The sequence below is a fragment of the Stenella coeruleoalba genome, assembly GCF_951394435.1.
Source record: "Stenella coeruleoalba genome assembly, chromosome: 1".
Classification (NCBI taxonomy): domain Eukaryota; kingdom Metazoa; phylum Chordata; class Mammalia; order Artiodactyla; family Delphinidae; genus Stenella; species Stenella coeruleoalba.
The window spans coordinates 161,581,538-161,602,205 of NC_137169.1; the positions used below are offsets into that span (position 1 = coordinate 161,581,538).

General features: G+C 39.3%; 1 protein-coding gene across 2 annotated transcripts; it reads right to left on the reverse strand.

Moving 5' to 3' along the window:
* Positions 1-204: 204 nt before the first annotated feature.
* Positions 205-20,326, reverse strand: ELK4 (ETS transcription factor ELK4). Of its 2 annotated transcripts, XR_013830583.1 has the most exons (6): positions 20,063-20,195; positions 14,067-14,282; positions 12,044-12,919; positions 11,161-11,277; positions 9,246-9,414; positions 205-5,070 (listed from the first exon to the last, which is right to left on the reverse strand). XR_013830583.1 is itself a non-coding variant. In XM_079937789.1 (5 exons), exons 2-5 carry the CDS (start codon positions 14,271-14,273, stop codon positions 9,316-9,318), a joined length of 1,299 nt encoding a protein of 432 aa, XP_079793915.1. In that variant the 5' UTR covers positions 14,274-14,282; positions 20,063-20,326; the 3' UTR covers positions 205-9,315. The 2 variants fall into 2 exon arrangements, 1 of the variants encoding a protein (XP_079793915.1); XM_079937789.1 differs by having other exon boundaries at positions 205-9,414; positions 20,063-20,326.
* Positions 20,327-20,668: the final 342 nt, after the last annotated feature.

Sequence of the window (20,668 nt, forward strand, 5' to 3'; positions counted from 1 at the left end):
AACTTGCACAGCTATTAGAAATTATTGTCCCTGTTTCATTTTTCATTATATAATGCCCTCTTATTGGAAAATTATTCCACATGAAGTCAACTTCATGGACTCCCTTCAGTTACAGGGTGTATTCCAGTAAGTGCAGTGCTTTGTAGTGACAATCAATGTGAAATCTTACAACTGTTAATGATTATCTCCTACCTAATAATGCCAGTTACCCAATATTAGGATATTCGTTTTATCATTAGATGCATCTGTGAAACACAGAAAGTATTGATAATTGCAAAATAGACATTATGCCTCTCAAAAGAGGACGTGTCACCAGTCAGAAAGGTTAGAAAATGGTGGATTAAACAGGTTGGTTTTTCTTTTTTGCGGTACGCGGGCCTCTCACTGTTGTGGCCTCTCCCGTTGCGGAGCACAGGCTCCGGACGCGCAGGCTCAGCGGCCATGGCTCACGGGCCCAGCCGCTCCGCGGCATGTGGGATCTTCCCGGACCGGGGCACAAACCCATCGACAGGCGGACTCTCAACCACTGCGCCGCCAGGGAAGCCCTAAACAGGTTTTTTTTTACTAAAAGATTTCTTAGAGCTTTTAATATTCTGATACGCACTTCAACTCTCCAAGCGGTGAAGACCCCATTTCCCAAACTTATTCGCCCTCGTGGGACTACCGTTCTAGGCAATGCATTTTGGGAACATTGGTTTAGGGGAATCCAGCAGTCCTCACAAGTGGTTACCACCCACCGTGCTGAGCGAACACTGCCCCATCATCTGAAGGGACATCTCACCAGGGCTAGTGAACTGTCGTCCCCTGCGGAACGGTTTGTTCCTCTTATTTTCATCTAGAGATATGAAACAGAGCTCTGATGTGATTCTGCCACCTATTAACCCCACTTTCCCCCATGTATATTTTATCAGACCAGTTCTAAAAAGGCCTAACTTCATTTGCTGAACAAACTGAAGTCTCTAGTTTCTAATCTCAAAAACTACGTGAAGAAACAGTGCCTAGAGCGGAAATAAGCAAGAGCTGCTTCTTACAAAGGACTGAAACAAAAGAACCTGATTAAAATTTAAATACTTTTAAAAAATGTAAATAAATTTTAAAAGTAAAATAAAAAGATTTCATAAGGAAAGTAATTTTTCTAGCCAGTCAGTACTCTTTTAATTCCTTTTTGTATCAACAGTCATTTTACAGTTTCCCCTTTTCACTACCTATCTCAACACAGGCTTTAAATATTTTAATGTAGATACACATCAAATAGTTGAAGGCCAGGTTTTAATGATAACCTTTGGAACTTTCCTTACCCACATTTAGCACAGACGGGAATATAATACACAAAGACTACCTCAATAGATGTGAGAGGAGGGAAATAATTCAGAAAGTCATTTTGTTAAAAATATTTATTTAAAAAAATACAATTGTCCATATCAAGTTGCACATACATCTATTAACATATCTATATAATTTTGGACTTTAGTAAATTTGATACAGTGCTTTCTTAAAGCCAGCTTGCCATTATACAAAGCAGATTCCTCTGACAATTCTTATATAAAATAGTTTTTAAAAATGTATCATCTTTCTAAAAAGATGCATATCATCATTACAGAATTTAACAATATTTTTGCATAAAACTTGAAGCCGTAGAAAAAAAAGATCACCTGATTGGTTATTCAGAGCAACCCCTTACTATGTCTGGAGGTGCACTGAGTATCAACTACACTTTTCCCTCCTAAAAGCAGCATATTATAAAGCCCTCAAAGTGCCAGCGCATATTCTTCCTCGCCAACCTAAACTCTGTAAAGTTTTTCTGCCACACGCATGTAGAGCTGAAGGCTCCAGCTACAGCCATACTAATTACCCTAAAACAACATCCCTTAGTTTCCCAACACGTTAAGTCAGACTGCTTAGCTAGAAGATGTGGCAGTTTCTCTCCAGCTGCATCAGCAATTAATGTGATTTTAATAAATGTTAGCAGTTACCATCATTTGAATTGCTTTTTTAGGAAAAAGAAAAGAAAGTGATTTTAATACTTCAAAGGTCTCCCTCATGTAAATTAAACAGATTAATCAAGACAAGTTGTTAATGACACTTTAACAATAATGCAGTCTTTTGGGTAGGTGTGCACTGGCATTATATGTAAGTATTCTGTTTATACAAAAGTAGTGGATACTAGATATTATGAGAGATAGATTTCAATAAAATAAACAAGGGGAAAAATAAACAATGAAGTAACTGTCTTCTCAGCTGAATGAATCGGAGTTTAAGAAAAGCACCCTGACAAGTTCTTATTACAGAGGCCAAACTAAGACGCTGAGGTAAAAGAATACATCTCTCTGTGTTAACACCACAGCAGACATATGCTCTCTTTCTGACTTACACATTGGGTGGGCGAAAATCAAAAGTTTAACGGTATTTAATTTTCAAGTGTTATCCGTACTTGAAGATCCAATAGGGCTCACAGAAAATTATTAGTTTGTTCTTCAAAGGACAAAATTGTACACTTTTTTAAAGCCAACTTGATTATCTAGTGTAAAGGGCAGAATTCTAAAAAACTAAGTCAAAACTTTTATTTGCCTCAAACCAAAGCCAACCAGTAGCAAAATGACTGGACTGAGTTTCATATTTAATCTTCCCTACCCACAAAGATAAATGAAACTGCTAGAAGGTAAAAGTGAAGAAATACATATGATTGTGACTAGAAAAGGTCGAATGGCCAAACCAAATAAATAGGCCTCAAGTAATCAAAAATTAATTGCATTCATTTCTATCTTTACATATATGCATCTCAGTTCACTTCACTAATACTGAACAGGGAAGCTCATACAATATGCTACTTTATCACATAAGCAATGAATGTAATGTACACTTAAAGGCCCTTGGTAATACTGCCATCAAAAACAAAAAGCATGAAATGTCTTAGAAAGGACTGTGTCCCCTACCTGACAGACAATAAGCAACAATGATTAAACAGAAAAGAAACTTAAATTTGGCGAATTCACAAAGTTGAGTATAATCCACCAACTGCAAACCATTAAAAGTCATACATTTCTACAAAGCAGAATATTAAAAGCTTGTAAATTATTTTAAAGCATCCTAGCCAAAACAGCATACCTTACAGAGCCTAGAATGGCTCATTGGGTAATCCACTTATCCCTTCTCCAAACAGTCAAGTTCCAGAAAACATGAGCAAGCAATAAACCTTAACTTCCCTGACCCTCAATATCCTCAAGGTGAAATTAAACAAAATAATCATTAAGTGCTTCCAGTTATTAAAAACAGAACAGTGCTAATAATGGTGTCCCAAAAAGTGCCAAGTGATTTCATACCAGTATATGGCATTCCCACCCCTGAACTCTAGGCAAGCTTGAATGATGGACTGGCTAGAACTCAGGCCCAGCCACAGGGCACCTCCCCACCCCCAACCCGTCCAGAAGATCCCAGGCCTGTCCTCGCAGGGCTCATAATCCTTGGAGGGGACAAGAACAAGAACGGGCCCTTATGAGATGGGAAACAAGGCAAAGTTGAGAAGACCATTCAGCCCAAGATACTCTTGAGTTCTCTGCTAATGCTTTTTATGTACAGTTCAAAAGGATGAATAAGCTACAATGCCAGAATTCCTCCACCACTTTATCAATCATGGTTAAATCTGTATTTTAGAAATACCACGTCTAGTATAAACCTCCTCTCTGAGAAACGTAGAACCCAACGTAACAAGGATTTTACACAAAAATGTAGAAGTTTTTAGAAAGAACATTCTTATTTGCTCAATAATACATGAATATAAGAAAACAGTTTAAGATGACTTTGCTTAGAGTATGTCACATGTGGCACTGTACAGTATTTCTAAAGAGTAGACAAGCAATTAGTCTTTAAGGCCTATGATTCTATGCATTTAGAAAAACAAATGTGCAAGGCATTAATTTTTAAAAAGTGACAACTGCAAAGTGCAGCCAATTTTTGTTTTTAAGTTTTAGTATAAAATAGCCTAGGAACCATCCTAGACTAGGATGACCATATGTTCCCTCTGAAAAATAGATTTATTTATACACGTACACACAAACATATACTCAGTCAATACATCAGTATATATACACACACATGTATGCACTCAGCCAATCAGAATGACTTGGAAAGAAATGCTCTAGTTTCCCAAAATATTTTAAAATAAAAACTTAAGCCTCATAAAACTTCTTGATCTATATTATACTCAAAAGATTAGAGTTCAAGAGACTATGTTTGATTGTATCCCTCATAAATTTTCTTGTTAAAGGTTTCATTTAAAACGTTAACAGCCTGAATTTCCTGGTTTCTATAGAAAGCTTAGAGCCAACCTTTCCCCTCTCACGCAAACCACTCTGATTTCCATCTTCACAACAACTAAGTGTGGATGGCAGCACCCTAGAAATTGCTATTTCTGGCAGGCTGTCAATCTACCACAATTTTTTTTTCAGAAAAGTAGCTTGAAGAAACTGGCAGCTTCAAATGGAACATTTATACTACATCAATAACTCACCTTTTCAGTTCTGCTCTGTTTACAGGTAAAAACATGACTTTCATCCTAACAGGTTCCACCAAGTACGAGAAATGAAATCAAACCGCCTTCTTTTCTTGCTTAACACACCACCACCCACAAGAATTCTAGATTCTAAGATTAAAACTTCAACTTCAGTAAGCAGAATTCTGATGACACAGAGAAATAACAGGGCACCTTGTTTCAGGCAACACCAGCAGCATTAAAAACAGTAACAACTGTTTATTTAATTGTTGATTAATTGTTGACCCCAAACCAAGAAGATAATTAACCAAACACTTTCCATCGAACTAATTCTCTGGTCAGAGTACCTGCTCAAGATAATTATGGCTGGCCTCCACTTCACTATTATGAATTGAACAATTAACTTCTCAATTCCATCCTGTCACACCCTCAGATCACAGACTACGTACTTCATGAAGAGTCTAGTTTTCCTGTTGCTGTGATCCTTCACTCAGAGCTCCAGGCTTCTGCACAGAGACCTGCACTTGTCGCCATACTTGTTTACACACCTAAGAACGGCACCTCAGCACAATTCTAGATTTCTGGCATGGGTAAATAAAATACATACAATAAATGAAGTGATAGATAGAACAGACCCATCAAGAAAATATTTATTTGTTCAGATGCCAAAATGTTACCAAAAAAAATAATAATAATAATAATAAACTTACCAATGCAGCAAGAAACTGGAGGTTGTTATGTATTTTAACATAAAGCAACTTGAAATAATTCTGAAATTGTTGGTAAAATACAACATTAATAAGGCCAAAAGAAGTTTGAGAGCAGCTAGTAAAATAAAAGTAAATTATAAAGTCACACCTAATATGAAAAGGAAAGAGACAACAGGCTGTCAAAAATAATAAGCATGAAGCTCTGGGAAACATTTGGTAATGGGCTATTTGGCAATGTATGAAAAAGAAATTTCTCATGAAAAAGAAATAGGAAATTTCAGAAAGTTGATGACAAGCTCTGCTGAAAAATTCCTAATCTCTACTGGAGATTTTACATGAAAATCAAATCAAATATGTAAAGGATTTCCCCATATATCACAACCAAAGCTTCCACATTGTATTTTTCAAGATTAGACTGACAAACAAACCCTGAGTCAGGGGGCTTTAAAGTAGAGTACATGCCTCCAGGAGAGTGCACGAGACAATCTACTGGATGCAGGAAAAAAATATTAGAATTTCTACTCAAGATTTATTTTTATGCCATCCTTAATTTCTGTTTTGTGTTATGTCTTATAGTGTATATAGGACTCTAGTATAGCAGTATATAACTTAACATATATACATATAAATCTGCAATAGGGTATTTGTGTTCAAAGCCTTTTATTGATCAAGGTGTGTGCTCAAAAAGGTTGGAGACTGCTTTTCTGAAATGCCAGTGAATGGCTCTAATGTACATAAATTCACTAGAAACATACAAAACTGCCTTTGAGAACTTTAGAATCATAACACAAGTTCTGAGATCAGGATGAAACGATGTCATTAGACTAGACATCACACAATGCCAAGTGTGAATGGCACTGAAGTGATAATATCAACAGCCTGCAGTTACAGTTCCAGAATTCCAAGCCTCTGATTTACTGTCTCCTCCAAGCCTAAGTGACACACAGTATGGAGAAAACTAAAAATGTGCCATGTAAATAGATTCAACAGTCAGTGCTGCCTTCTTTGATCTCTACTATAGTATGTAAATCTTCAAGGAATTGTAAAAAAAATCCAGTGTAAAAAAAAAATCTAGTACCCTTTTACTATAGGCTCATGGGCTTATTTTCCCCATCAAAATCTAAAGAAAAAAATTACTGTTACCTGTATTTTAACCACCAAAATGTAGAAAAATTAAACCTGTATTTTAACTCAAAGAAGCATAAGGCTGACCTTTTGAGGGTTTCTGGATTCTTCCATCATGTATAAATTTTAAAAAAATCAATGGAAGTTTCCACCTCTGAACACATAAAATATGCCATGAGGAATATTATATCACAAAAGCACTGTGACAAGCCAAAAAGAAAAAAATTATTTTAGAAATTATGTGAAAATCCACCCTAGGGTGAAATAAATGCAGTGGTTCACTGGCTGAGTGTGTGGCTCTGAGCCAACTGTGTGCCCCCCTTCTCAACTCCAAGGTGGGGGCTTAAAATCAACCACAGAGGGAGTAACTTACATGATGGGAATCAGCAAATGCTACAATTTAAGGGCCTTTTTTTCCCCTTCAGAGAGCCTGGTGGTTAAACATCTCACAGCATACAACTGACTAGATATCGGCCAGAGCAAATGAAAAGTTAAGCTAATCACAGCAGAAGTCGCAAAAACTCACTAAACCTGCTCCCCTATCTTAACTTGGGCTCCTTTGGCCAACGAGCATTCATCCTGGCAAAGTGACTAGTGATGGATACCAGCTACTGCTACCAAATATAAGTCTCTCCAGTGAATACTGATCTTAAGTGGTATGTCACCTTTTGATGCTAAGAAGAACTCTGTGGATGTTCAAAAAAATAACAAAACAGAGACTTTTCCAGGAAGGAGGTAGTTTACAAATAGAACGATCTGCCTCATACACACTTGCACTATAGTTGCAGTTTCATTTCACTTAAAAAAGTGAACACATACATACACACAAACACACACACCAACTTCCCCAAAACAGTTGATCTCAAAGAGAAAGCAGATCATCATCAACCTCCTAAGGCCCACACCTCTCAGAGACTTCTGGGAGAGGTTTATAGGCAGAGGACTCACTAAAACTGGTTCCTAGGAAGTTGCTTTGACCGAGTTTTCATGGTGCCCTTGGTTCCAGGCACCCCTGTGCTGAGACGGTTAATTATCAAAGATACTATCTATGAAAACAAACCAATGGCTTTTCTCCTTTGACTCAAAATAAGATACTTTTGTGCTTTCAAAATTTTAAATATCTAGTTAAATCAAGCCATCAATATTTACTTATCTAATGTACAAAATGTGAATTAACCTAATAAAAACTAGTCCAAAGTGCTGCTGAGCAGTCTAATTTCAAAGAGGCATGCAAACGAAATGATTCAATGTGGGAAGAAAATCCAGTATGTCTGTTCCCCATCACTACTGAACACTGCCTTTCAACACTGCTATTGCACATCTCAGGAACAGAACTTTTCAGCTGATAACCACAAATGAACCAGTAACAGTCTCCAACACTACAAATATAAAGGCAGCTCCCTGAATACTGTCCTTCTGCTACTAATGAACTAGCATAGACATCTTATGCTAGAGTTTCTCCATACTGTATAAAACAAAGTGAACTTTATGTATCTGGAAGATGCTGGTTTATAGCAGTGTCACTTTGAGCCCTCAAGTCCTTACTACTCCCTTATTCCATTTACTTCAGGTGGTTAATTATAGGAACTATTTCGAGGGTTAAAAGACTAGTTTAATGGGCAGGGTGGTGGTGGTGGTAGCAGCATATCATCTGATCCTGGACTTTAAAGCCAAGTTTTTCAAAAGACTCAACTGTGACGTTGGTATCAAATCAGTTTAGGGGATCAACAAATCTGTCTGCACCTGGCACTGATTACTATATGGTAATATTTTATAAATTTGGTAGAGATGAAGGCCTCAGTTTTTCACTACTAATATGAATAATCCAATCCCTATGTATGAGCATTGCCAAATGAACTCTGCTCCTTTCTTATTAAAAAAAAAAAAACTCAAAGAAATAAGCATATCTTTACTTCACTACAGATTTGGAGGCTTCACTTTGCTTTTCATCTTCCTAATTACATTGTTAAAACTATCACAACCTCTAACAACCTTAAATTTAAAAGACAAATATACGGTAGAAAATGGGATAAAATGAACAGAGAAAAGGGTCCTTCATGCCCGTACCTTCCAACTGAGAAAAGCCCTACATGTTGTTTCAAGTTATTCAATTGAATCTTCGACTCAGAGATGCCTCAACATTTCAAACCCCAGGTTCATCTCCCTAAAAGCCATCATTTACCATACTGTATTCCGTGGGTGTGTAATCATACCACCTAGAGAGCAGATGACATTTCTGTGCCAGATATGGGGTCCCATGTTCTCACTGGTTGTTCCAAATACTGTTTTAAGTCCCCGGTTTAAAAATCTCCCTAAGTGGGAATAAACTAGCTCCATGCTCTGTTGACAGGTTCAGACAAGATCACACATATGGCTAAGAGATCCACCCCGAATAAATGTAAATAAGATGCCTTTTTGTGGAGTTGCTTACATATGTTATAGTTCATAGCAAAACAGAATCTACCCAATAGTCCTGCTCCAATCTTACTTGGTGTGAATAGGAATGATTCTTTTTCCTCTACTGCTTATGCACAACTCAGTATTCAACAGAGCACATTAAAGTCCTAAAGATATGGCCAATTTCATTTAACTAATATTTCTTTATATAACATGCTCAAAGCATAATTTTTTTCCTGGCCAAAGGGTCCCAATAAGGCAGGAGGAGTAACTTTGTTCTTAATTCTCTTGCAAAGCATAGCTAGCTGCTAAACCCCACCAAAAATTTCTTTAACACAAAGTTCAAAATATTTTTTAAAAAGAAAGAAAAAGAGGGAGGTGGAGTCTGGACTCCAATTAAGGCATTTTTATACACAGTCTAACTTGAGTCCTATTCAAAGGGAATCCTAAAAAAGCATTTTTAATGGAGAATGGCAGAAATCACAATAGTCTATTATCAGCATTGTGATGTATCAATTGCTCACTTTAAATGTAATCATGTTGGGTGTCTCTTGGGTGTTATTCCTTGGTTCTCTCATCCCACAAGTGCATAGGTTATGTTTTCTGTAGATCTGGGGAAAATGGGCCAGGGGTGGAAGGTCCATCCAGGCCAGACAGAGTGAACGGCCCATGACTGTTCAGCACAGAAGGAAACTGAGAAAGAAAATAAAACACATTATCATCCTATTATGCAACCCTAAATTTCACTTTCTGTCCCTATTATATTCCCTGAGGCAGAACATGACATCCACCTGCAGTGGCTCACAGGACAAAGGCAGTAATTGTTTATCATGGAAGAATATGATGTCACAGAAACTTTTAAAAAATTGTTTGTCTTATATGTTAAATATTAACACCCTCCAGCGTACCTTGATGGAATGGAAAGAACAAACCTATACTTTCCCTCAGATGCTAAGGTACACAGCTTCACACTTGACTTCAAATGAAGGTTTTAGAAAGCTCAGTAAATGACAGTATGCACTACAGAGTATAATTCAATTGTATAGCAAATCACAGACTATCAAAAAGAGGTCCAGAGGAGATGCCCATCTCTTAACTGCTGCAAATAGTTGTAGGGTGCTCATCCTACAAAAGGGCTCCCCCTCATGTGTTCTGAGACCAAATGTATATGGAGATTCCAGGCTGGAGCTACATGAGCACTATGACTTTCTCTCTATAATTCAATTATCTGTTTGTGAGAGGCAAAGAAAAATGTAAAATGAAATATGGAAAATTCTCAACACTCTATTCAATAATTTATAAGTTTTTGCAAAAAACAAATTGCAGAAGTAGTAAGATTTTTAATTTTCTTTCTTTTTTTCCCCCTCACCATTCCATTTCCAAAAGAACAAATGAAAATTTAAATTACAAAATCTAAGAAAATCTCCCAGGGAGTCACCCTTGAATAAGTGAATGAATCAACTACAAGAAAGCCTACAAGTTATAAAGTCTAGATGTTCTGGGCAAAAAAATGGTTTAAAGCTGTGAGACCGGGACTTCCCTGGTGGTCCAGTGGTTAAAAATCCACCTTCCAGTGCAGGGCACGAGGGTTCGATCCCTGGTCGGGGAAACTAAGATCCCACATTCTGCGGAGCAACTAAGCCCGTGCGCCACAACTAGAGAGCCCAACTCGAGAGAAGCCCATGCGCTGCAACTACTGAGCCCGTGCACTCTAGAGACCACGCGCCACAACCAGAGAAGCCCGCACGCCACAACAAAGAGCCCACGTACTGTAACGAAGACCCAGCGCAGACAAAATTAAATAAAAATAAATAAATAAATACCTTAAAAAAAAAAGATTAATAATACCTGCCTTGCAGGGTTTTAATAAATAAAGCAAGCTGTGAGACCTTTCCTAAGATCTTGGTTAAGAGGTAATACAATATTCATTTTTTAAAATATATATATTTAAAATGCTGATGAATATCAGTTCTGAATGAGGGGGGAAATGGGAGTATTTGATACACTATTCTCAAGAGTTTTCTCTATTTTTTTAAAGTCCTCAGTTAAAAGGGGAAACCCCTCTAAAAAGAAATATGTGTATATATATATATATATATATATATATACATTTTCTTTTTTTAGAAAAGAGGATTTCTAGTATTTAAAATGACCAAAAAAAAATTGGATAGGCTCAAAATCTACTACAGTTTTAAACAATTCTTGATCTAATTCAAATGTATGGGATAGTAAACAATGAAAAGGAAACTCTGCCGTGAATATTTATCTGAGTTGTCTGCTGGCCAGAAAATTAACACTTAGAAATTCAAAAATAAATCTAAGGAATACTTATTAAGTAGAAGTTTTACAATGATTAACTGAAGAGTGGATACTGCCTTTTTGCCTCTTTCTTCATTTACCACACCCCAATTACAGAAGACAAGCTTTTATGTAATTTACCTGGAAAAGTGTGTTAGCACCTTGTAGCCTGGCTGGACTTAGGGGAGCAACAGGGCTGAGAGTACTCCAAAAGTGGATACTGGAGAGCAAGGGGCTCGGAGTCAGTAAGATGGGTGTCTGCAATACACAAACCAAAAATATAACTAAATGGCTTATCAGGATTATGTTTACCCTTGTAATACACAAATAGCTCTGAATCCAAATACTGTCCTATTCTCCACTCCAAGTATCTCCAAGTCGGAAATCTTATCATGAAGAAAAACTCAGAAATTACTTTTACAACCCAAGTAAGATAAAGGTCAAAATATTTTCTAACCCGTTTTTGGTAGAATCTTTTTCAAATAGAAAAACAAAACCAATCTGAATTTTGGTATGGAGAAATTATGGGTAACTGAGTCACAAACATATTTTCCCCTTAATAATGTGTAGGTCTAGGAGTAATCTAACTATTTAAATGTTATATGAGATGAGCAAGTTAAGAAATAGCTAATGAAAATAACTGCACAAACTTGTAAGGACCTCAGGATCTGTTGTCTTCTAACTTGAGATTATCACTGTTGTTTTATATGACCCCCCCACCCCCCCAAAAAAAGAGCGAGAGAGAGAATATACTTATTTTCTTTAGGAGAAAGTGGAAACACCAAATACTTATTTACTTGTAGAACAATGAATTTTTTAACACAATACTCCAAACCTTTTATTTTGACAATTCTAATTGAGGTGAGGAATTGGGTTACTTTCACAGGGTCATATAACCTTCTGTAAGGCAAGCCTATGTGGCCAAATGAGAACTTGAGGTTATAAATTCTGGATTTGTTTTAAAAGGTGAGTAAAAACAAACAAAACAAAAAAAACGCAGCACTAATAAGAAAGAAAGTGTTACCTGCGAAAAAAGTGCTGGCGTAAGAGAAGCCGTAGGGAGAGATGGGCTTAATATTCCCAGTGGGCTTGGATCACTGCCCGTGATCACCAGGGTTGGTGCCAGCTCTAACCCCTTGGGTTTCTTGGACCTTGATGAATTATTTGTTTTGTCCTTTTCTGGCAAAGCCAAATCCTGGTCTTTAGGCTCCAGGGACAAGTCCTCCGGAAGTTCCATTGGCTGAGAAGCCACTGATTCCATGTCTGTGTCCATGTCTGGGTTGGAACTCAGTGGTGGTGAAGGTGTTCTAGAAGGCTCCTGCAGAGGGGACACAGATGAAATAGGTGGTGTGGTGGTAAAAGCGGCAGTTACACTAGATGCAGAAGTTGGTGCTTCCAGAGAAGGCAGTCTGGGGGAAGCCAAATTCTCCAACGCTTGCATAGTTTCTTCTGAAGATGGAGAAATACTTGGGCCAGTAGAAATGGCAGCAGCAAGAGGTTCAACTGGTGGCTTTTTGGCAGGTGTGGTTACAAATTTGATAACAGATGGTGTTGGCTCCTGAGGAGATTTTTTCTCTGCCAATTTCTCAGCTGGATTCTCAACCTTTATAGATTTGAAAAGCTTCCTGTTGGAGGAGTTCAAAGAGTTGAGAGTAAATGAAGAATATAAGCCAGAGTGTATGTAGTCATTGCGGCTAGAGGTCTTGGCACCAGGCTGTGCTGGCTTCTCTTTCCCGCCATTCTCCACATCTTTGGAACTGTTGCTGCTGAGTTCACTGACGCTTAAAGCTTCGCAGTCTCCCTCAACCCTGCCCACTGTCATCGGATCCATGTTCAGAATCTCTGGGTACGAGACAAACTTGTACACAAACTTCTGACCATTCACTTTTTTAATGATATTCTGTAGATAAATAAAATAAACACTCTTAGACTTTCTTAAACTTTTCTTAAGCATTTCTTAAACTTTACCCACCCCCCATGAAAAAGCTGACCTAATGGGGTTCTCTATTTGACAGGTAGTTTACTTGAAAGCTTCAAAATCATCTAAATTTATCTAGCCATACCAAACACAGTTCCTACTATTATGGAGTACAAGTTAAAAACATTTAAATGTCTTATTAACAACTGAACTAATATGTTACATCAAAGCTGAAAGATTTTAATTGCTTAACACTGTCAGCTAAGTATCTGTATGAGGTCAAAAATTTCTGAACTGCAATCTCAAATAACTCCAAAGGTACAAGCCATTCACATGCTGAGGAAGCAAAAAGGAATTCAGAATATTACTTCTGCTAAGGTTCCTACTTCCTTCAGAAACTCCAGCTGCTTCTTACCTCATCTCTCCATACAGGAAAGCTGATAACATCAACCACTCAAAGGTGAAAGAAATTAAGATCCCAGCTTCTCACTTTAATTCTACCCATTTGAGCCATTTATTTCACTTCAGTGCCCAAGAATGTATTCAAAATAATAAGAAATTAAACAAAAAAGTTTTAACTAAGAAATCACATCGAGGTATTAACAGCTATTCTTTAAGGTATTAATTTGTGTTCCAGGTTAAACTAAAAAGTAAAAATTAAGTAGAGCTAAAAAAATGAGTAAATATGAGACAATTTTTAAAGTAAATTATGATATAAACGAGAGTATTTATTTATCCTCAAGAATCTCAAAGTTCCTTTTCCTTATTCCAACTCTATAATCATGTTTTCTTTAAAGACAACTGTAATGAGGAATAATATATGAGCAATGGGAGCTGGGTACTGAATAAGAATTTGCAGAAATACACCTGGAACATTTACATCTTTCATCCTAATTCCAAACTGCTGAAGCTGTAAAATAAATTGAATTAAACCAGAACAGTGATCATTTCACAATGTATACAAATATCGCATCATTATGTTGTACACCCAAAACCAATATAACTTTATGTCAATTATACCTCAGTTTAAAAAAATTTCTTTTAATAAATAAATAAACCAGGACATTAGTACCTCTAACCTCACCAGAAGAGAAGGATCAATTCTTGTTTTGAGGTGGATGTGTATTACCTTCACATAATAGTATCTGAGGGCTCGGCTGAGTTTGTCATAATTCATATTAGGCTTGTTCTTTCGAATCCCCCAGAGACGAGCCACCTCTTCGGCCTGCAAAAGCTTGAACTCCCCATTATTAGAGGTCCAGCAGATCATGTGATCGTTCTGAGGCTCCTTTAGGAGCTGAAGGAGGAACTGCCACAGGGTGATAGCACTGTCCATAGCAATGAGCTGAAAGAGGCATCGGGTAAGATACACAATTAACAGCCAACCGTATATGTCAGACACTGTTTTAAGTACTCTAACTGTATTAGACTAATTACTCATTTTATCCCCACAGCAATCCTATAAGACAGATACTACTGCAGCCTCATTTTACATGTGAAAAAACTGATTCATTAAAGAGTTAAGTAACTTGTCTAAGGTCACACACGTAAATGGTGGAGCTGAGATTTAAACGCAGGCAATCTGGATCCAGAGTCCAAACTCTTAAGCATGCCACGCTGCTTAAGAAAAGTCTTGCTGTGAGATAAAGCTAGTTTCATAAATTGCAGGAGCAGACTGACGAATGCCAACCAGTAGAGTATCACTGTTATTAAATTTTATCTTAAAAACTCATTGTCATATTCTCTGAGGAGACCACCATTTCAGCATCTATCTAAATTAGCCCAGCTGGTTTATTTGCCAGGATATGTTGTGTGTCTCAGGGCGGCCCAGAGGTATAGGGAATAATCTACTTTTGCTCCACTGGTATTTCTCCTCCAAATAGTTTCCATTATCATAAATGTAATTTACACACATTGGCAGCACTGAAAATTCAGCAAAATGTTCCCTAAGTTACACGTCCTGTCACCATTCTGTCCACAGGGATTCCACCTGCATAGATCCTCCTTTTATTTGATTAGCAACCTTTATTTGATTACCAAGACTGGAACTGAAATATCTTTCAGTATCTCAAGTTTTAGGATCTTCCTATTTAGGCCAGAGTTTCCTAAATTCAGCACTATTGATATTTGGGGCCAGATTATTTTTTTGTTCCAGGACGCTGTCCTGTGCATTGTAGTTTAACAACATCCCTGGCCTCTACCCACTAGATGCCAGTAGCACCTCCTGCCCAATTTGGCAATCAAAATGTCTGCAGACATTGCCAAATGTTCTCCTGGGGGGACCATATCATCTCAGTTAACAACCATTGGTTTAGGCAATGGAGCAGCAAGGAAATGTTCTCACAAAGTTATTTTCCTCACAAAAACTTCCAAACACCTTGTTTATAAGGAAGAATTTTTTTAAATATTTTTTAAACATCTTTATTGGAGTATAATTGCTTTTCAATGGTGTGTTAGTTTCTGCTTTATAACAAAGTGAATCAAGCTATACATATACATATATCCCCATATCTCCTCCCTCTTGCATCTCCCTCCCACCCTCCGAGGAAGAATTCTTTAGGGCAGAAACTCTGGCCATATATAAGCACATTCTAAAAAGTCTATAATTGAACTTGACACACACACACACACACACAAAACAAAAAACCTTCCTTTTTAAATCTATGAATTAGATCTCACTGGATCAGAACAGGACTTAAATGAAATCAATTCTGTTAAAATACTGTAAAAACAGGTAAACTGACTACATCAAAATTTAAAACTTTTGTGCTGCAAACAATACCATCAAGTGAGGAGACAATCCTTGGAATGGGTGAAAGTATTTTCAAATAATAAGGGACTTTCATCAAAAAGTATAAAGAATCCTTACAATTAAAAAACAAACTGAAAATAGGCCAAGGATTTGAAAAGACATTTCTCCAAAAAGTAATACCAATGCCCAAAAAGCACATGAAAAGATGCTCACTGTCATTAGTTACTAGGGAAATTAAAATCAAAACCACACAAGATACCACTTCACACCTATTAGGATGGCTACAATCAAAAAGACAGATGGGGCTTCCCTGGTGGCGCAGTGGTTGAGAGTCCACCTGCCGATGCAGGGGACACGGGTTCGTGCCCTGGTCCAGGAAGATCCCACATGCCGCAGAGCGGCTAGGCCCATAAGCCATGGCCGCTGAGCCAGCATGTCCGGAGCCTGTGCTCCGCAACGAGAGAGGCCACGACAGTGAGAGGCCCACATAACGCAAAAAAAAAAAAAAAAGACAGATGATTTAAGTGTTGACTAGAATGTGGAGAAAAGTGAAACCCTCATACATTGCTGATGGGAATGTAAAATGGTGCAGCCAGTTTGGAAAACAGTTTAGCATTTCCTCAAAATACTAAACACAGAGTTAACATATGACCCAGTAATTCCACTCGTAGGTATATGCCCAAGAGAAATGAAAATATATGTCCACACAGACACTTACACAGGAATGTTCACGGTGGTATTCATAATACCCAAAAAAGTAGAAACCACCCAAATGTCCTACAACTGACGAGTGGACAAGCAAAATGTAGTATAACCACAGAGTGGAATATTAGCCAGAAAAAGGAATGAAATACTGATATGGGCTACTTCAGTGGATGAACCTTGAAAACATTACCCTAAGTGAAAGAAGCCAGCCATTTATATGAAACGTCCAGAATAGGCAGAAAGTTGATCAGTGGTTGCTTAGGGCTGGGAATGGGGAATGGGTGGGGAGAAGAAAAGGGGAGTGACTGTTAATGGGGTGATGAAAATATTCTGAAGTTAGATCGTGGTGGTGGTTATACAACTCTGTGAATATACGAAAACCACTGAACTGTACTAAGTAGGTGAATTTTATGGTATGTGAATTATATCTCAATAAAGATGTTAAAAACAAACACTACAAACAATACAAAAGTTAGGCCTGAGAAACCTAACTCTAACTATGTACAACTCACAAAGGGTCAACAATGTCTGCTTCCAAAAAGGGCAAAGATGAGGAACTATACTAGAAAATATCTGAGTTTCTGTAACTTCTGAGACATTCAAAAAGTCCTCCAATTATCCTCTTATCACTTCGAAGCTGGTTATACAGAGATACTGTCATCCAAAAGTAGAGTTGGGAAAATGATAAAGAATAGAATAGGGGAGATGCCTCCCACATTTATAGAGTTAATGGAGAAACAGGCCATGAATCTAAGTCTCTTTCATCACAGTCATAATATTCTGTTCATTAGGGAAACCACTTCCCTAGATGGATAAAAGCATTCACATCACCAGTGGGTTGTAAAGAAGTATTACATTATTAGATACTAAGTGATAATAATGTACAAATATGAAATGCTACTTTAATGCTTTTATGCTCACTAGAAATCATAGTTTCCCATAGCCTCACTTAAGCTGGGTTAAAATAGAGGTTTTATATTATATCCATCAAGTATTGGGCGGGGAGGTGGGGGGGATGGTCCCTGCCATTTCTCTGACCTTACTGCAGAGGCTTTTCTTCTGATAATGCCTGTTCATGGCAAGTTACTTTTTAACTACATATGTTTCTCATTTAAACAATTATTTGTTAGTCTAAATCTGTTACAACTACTTCCCAGTAAATTTCAGCTTAACCAGAGAACTCAGTCTCCACATTTCCAAACATCATCTTCATTATCAACAATGCTTACAGCAGTGTGTGAATATGTGTGAGAGAATGGTAATGGTGATGATGTTGAAGCTAGAAAGGAGGGGAAGAGGAGAGAGGAGGAAAGAAGAAAGAGAACACGGCAGAGAACAGGAATCTCAAGACTATTACAGATTTGGTGCCTGTAATTCCATTTATTTTTGGAAAAATTCCCCAAACCAAATCCTAGAGTCTTAATGCCTATCATGCAGACAGTGCTTGAACCCTTCAGGTTTATAATGGCTGAGCAATACACGCAAAAAAAAGGAAATAACCATCAACATCTCCACAGTGAGTACACAAGTGCCATCCTGAGCAAATGGGAGGTGTTCCCAAGGTGGTGTCGGTTTACCTTCCACCTCTCCCTTTGGTTATTAGGAGAGAGTGTGTACTGAGCCAAACGCTGGTGGGGCTGTTGCATACTACAGGGCAGAACCCAACTGTGTGCAAAACGCTGCAGCTTCTCTAGTGTACTTCACAGTGCATCGGGGATGGGAAATGGCTGTGAAAGAAAATGGGCACTGTGGTTTTGGACTTACATACCGGAAAAAAAAATTTCTTTTGCGAAAAACTAACAAAGACATAAAATGGACATCCTCAGTGGGTACTTTAAAGGAATATTTTACTCATTCAATTTTGATAACAGTTTATTCTTTGGCTGAAAAGGTGGTGAACCACTGGGCATATAGTTAAGCTGAACCTCTTCATTTTAGTTCCTAAAAGTGTGCTATTAATATGAAATTCAACAATTTCTTCAGCCATAAAAGAGAATTAAAGGAAAAAAAGTTACAGAAGACAGTTATGTAAAATTACAAAGAGTGAAATAAAGTCAAAAATATTAAATACTTTTATTCTCAGTCAAAAAACCCCCAAACCCTTTATTTTTCTTCTCACGAAAATCTCAATGTTTCTACAATTACAGTTTTTTCCAGAAGTTACAGTTTTAAAAGAGATTTTTAGTAGAAGTATAATGAGGGAGGGAAATACTTAACTGATCCAAATGAAGGAATCTGATTTTTGAGGGATTAAATGTGGAAAACATAACTGATTCTAACTTAACACTTCAAAGATAGTAGATTAGTTCCTGTGCTAAAATGAAAGGAGCATGTTGAAGTAACTCATTAGGGAAAGGAAGCCTCTATTAAGTGAAAACTTTCCCACCCTAAACATGTTTATAATACACATAGTCCAGTTGCTGTGGTGACCCATGGCCCAACTATTTTTCAGAAACAGTAGCTAAGACCCCAAAAATAAATGTCTCCAAATTCAGAGTGCTGCTTAAGTAAAACAAAAGCAAATTATGAAATGTATCAAGCCTAGTTTTGACTTAAAATCATCGTAGTTGTCAAAAAGTAATCTGATGTATCTAACTGTACAGTATCCTATACTAACAGAATATTAAAAGTGTACTGTTACATTACCATAAAACTTAAAAACAACATTTCCCTAAATGGATTCCACTTAACGCAGTTTTAACATTTAAACAAAATTAAAGAGGGGAGGGTTCCTGAGGGGGAAAACTGAATCACAATACATTTTAATGAAAACACCACTGACAGTCTTAAATATTGAAGCATCAAGTTTTCCACGCAGTGGGGCGGTGAGTGGGAGACGGCAAAGAGGGAGGGAGGCTCTGATTCACCAACCAAAGAGATGGGTGAACCGTTCTGATGAGGAATAAAATTCCAGAGTCTTTCTTTAAATGCCCTAAACTTCAAATAGCAATAGCTTGGGAAAAAGCCAATTGTGTATCGTTTGACTCCTTCAGCCAACAATGCCCTTTATTTCCTGCCAAAGCCAGTTAATATTCAGCCCCCAAAAGATGTTTCCAATTGATCTTCTTAGGCATGAAGAAGCCACCAGCCTCGCGGCAGCTGTACATTAACCGGAAAGTAAAGAGGGGAGGGGGTTTGCGGGAGAGAAATAGAAAAAGAAATGAAACTTGACACCGGATGAATAGCGAGCTTGGGGACAGGAAGAGACACGGATGACCGTGTGCCCCCGAGGAGATCAAAGTCCAGGGGAAGAGCCGCAACCTCACCGGGCCTGGGTAAGCACTGAATTACTGTACTTTCACTTTCCAACTTCCTGTCACTACAGAAAGTCAGAATTGCTCCCCTCTTGCCCCCACCCCCCAAAAAAAACATCACTGCGACCTTTTGCCCCAGGGACCTCGCGGTACCAAATAAGGGGCGAAGAGAGCGGAGCGGGTCGCGCCGCATCTACCTGCGCGCCTCGGGGCTAGGGCCGCCTGAGCGGGCGGGGCGGGGCAGGGGCGGATCCCTAAGGGAGCGCGCGCCGCAGCCCCCACGCCCGCCCCCACGCGCTCGTTTCCTGTTGTGCAGCGAGCCCCTCGCCCCCGCCCGCGTTCCCCGCTGTTGGGGGGGCCTCAAGACCCCGACGGGGTGCGGGGTGGACGGGGCGTGCGGGGCTGGCCGCTCACCGAGGCCGCGCGCGGGGCTCCCTCTGGGTCTCCGCCTCGAACACGATGCTCCTCTCCGCCCGCCGCCTTCTCAAGCTGGGAGCTCGAGGATGGCGCGGCAGCCGCTGCGACCCCCGCGGCGGAGCCGGAGAAGGCACCGGCGGCCGAGCCAAGCCCGCCGGGTGCCCGCAGCCGCCCGCATCTCCCGCCGCCGCCGCACCAGCCGCGGCTCCTCGCGCCCCGCCCTCCCCGCCCCCACACGCGGCGGCGGCGGCGGCGGCGCGGGTCGTCGGGGCCGCTTCCCGCCGGGCGCGCGCTCGGGGCGTTCTTCGCCGCGGCCGAGCCTGCCAATCGCTCCGCGGCCGCCGCCACTCTCAAACCCCCCGGCTGCGTTGGGGCCCCTCCCCGACGCCGGAGCTGACGCGCGTCACTTCCGGGGGCGGGAAGGGAGGGGCCAATAGCACAGGGGCTCTGCCAGCCGCCGCCGTAGCAGATTCCGCCGCCGTCCCCATCCCCGTCCCGGTTTTGGGGGGCTAGGGGTGCGGGCGCGGCGAGGGTGCTGTTTGGGTTTCTCCGCTTTGCACTCTCCGCTGGATTACTAGCCAGTTGCTGTTTACTGAGGCCCAC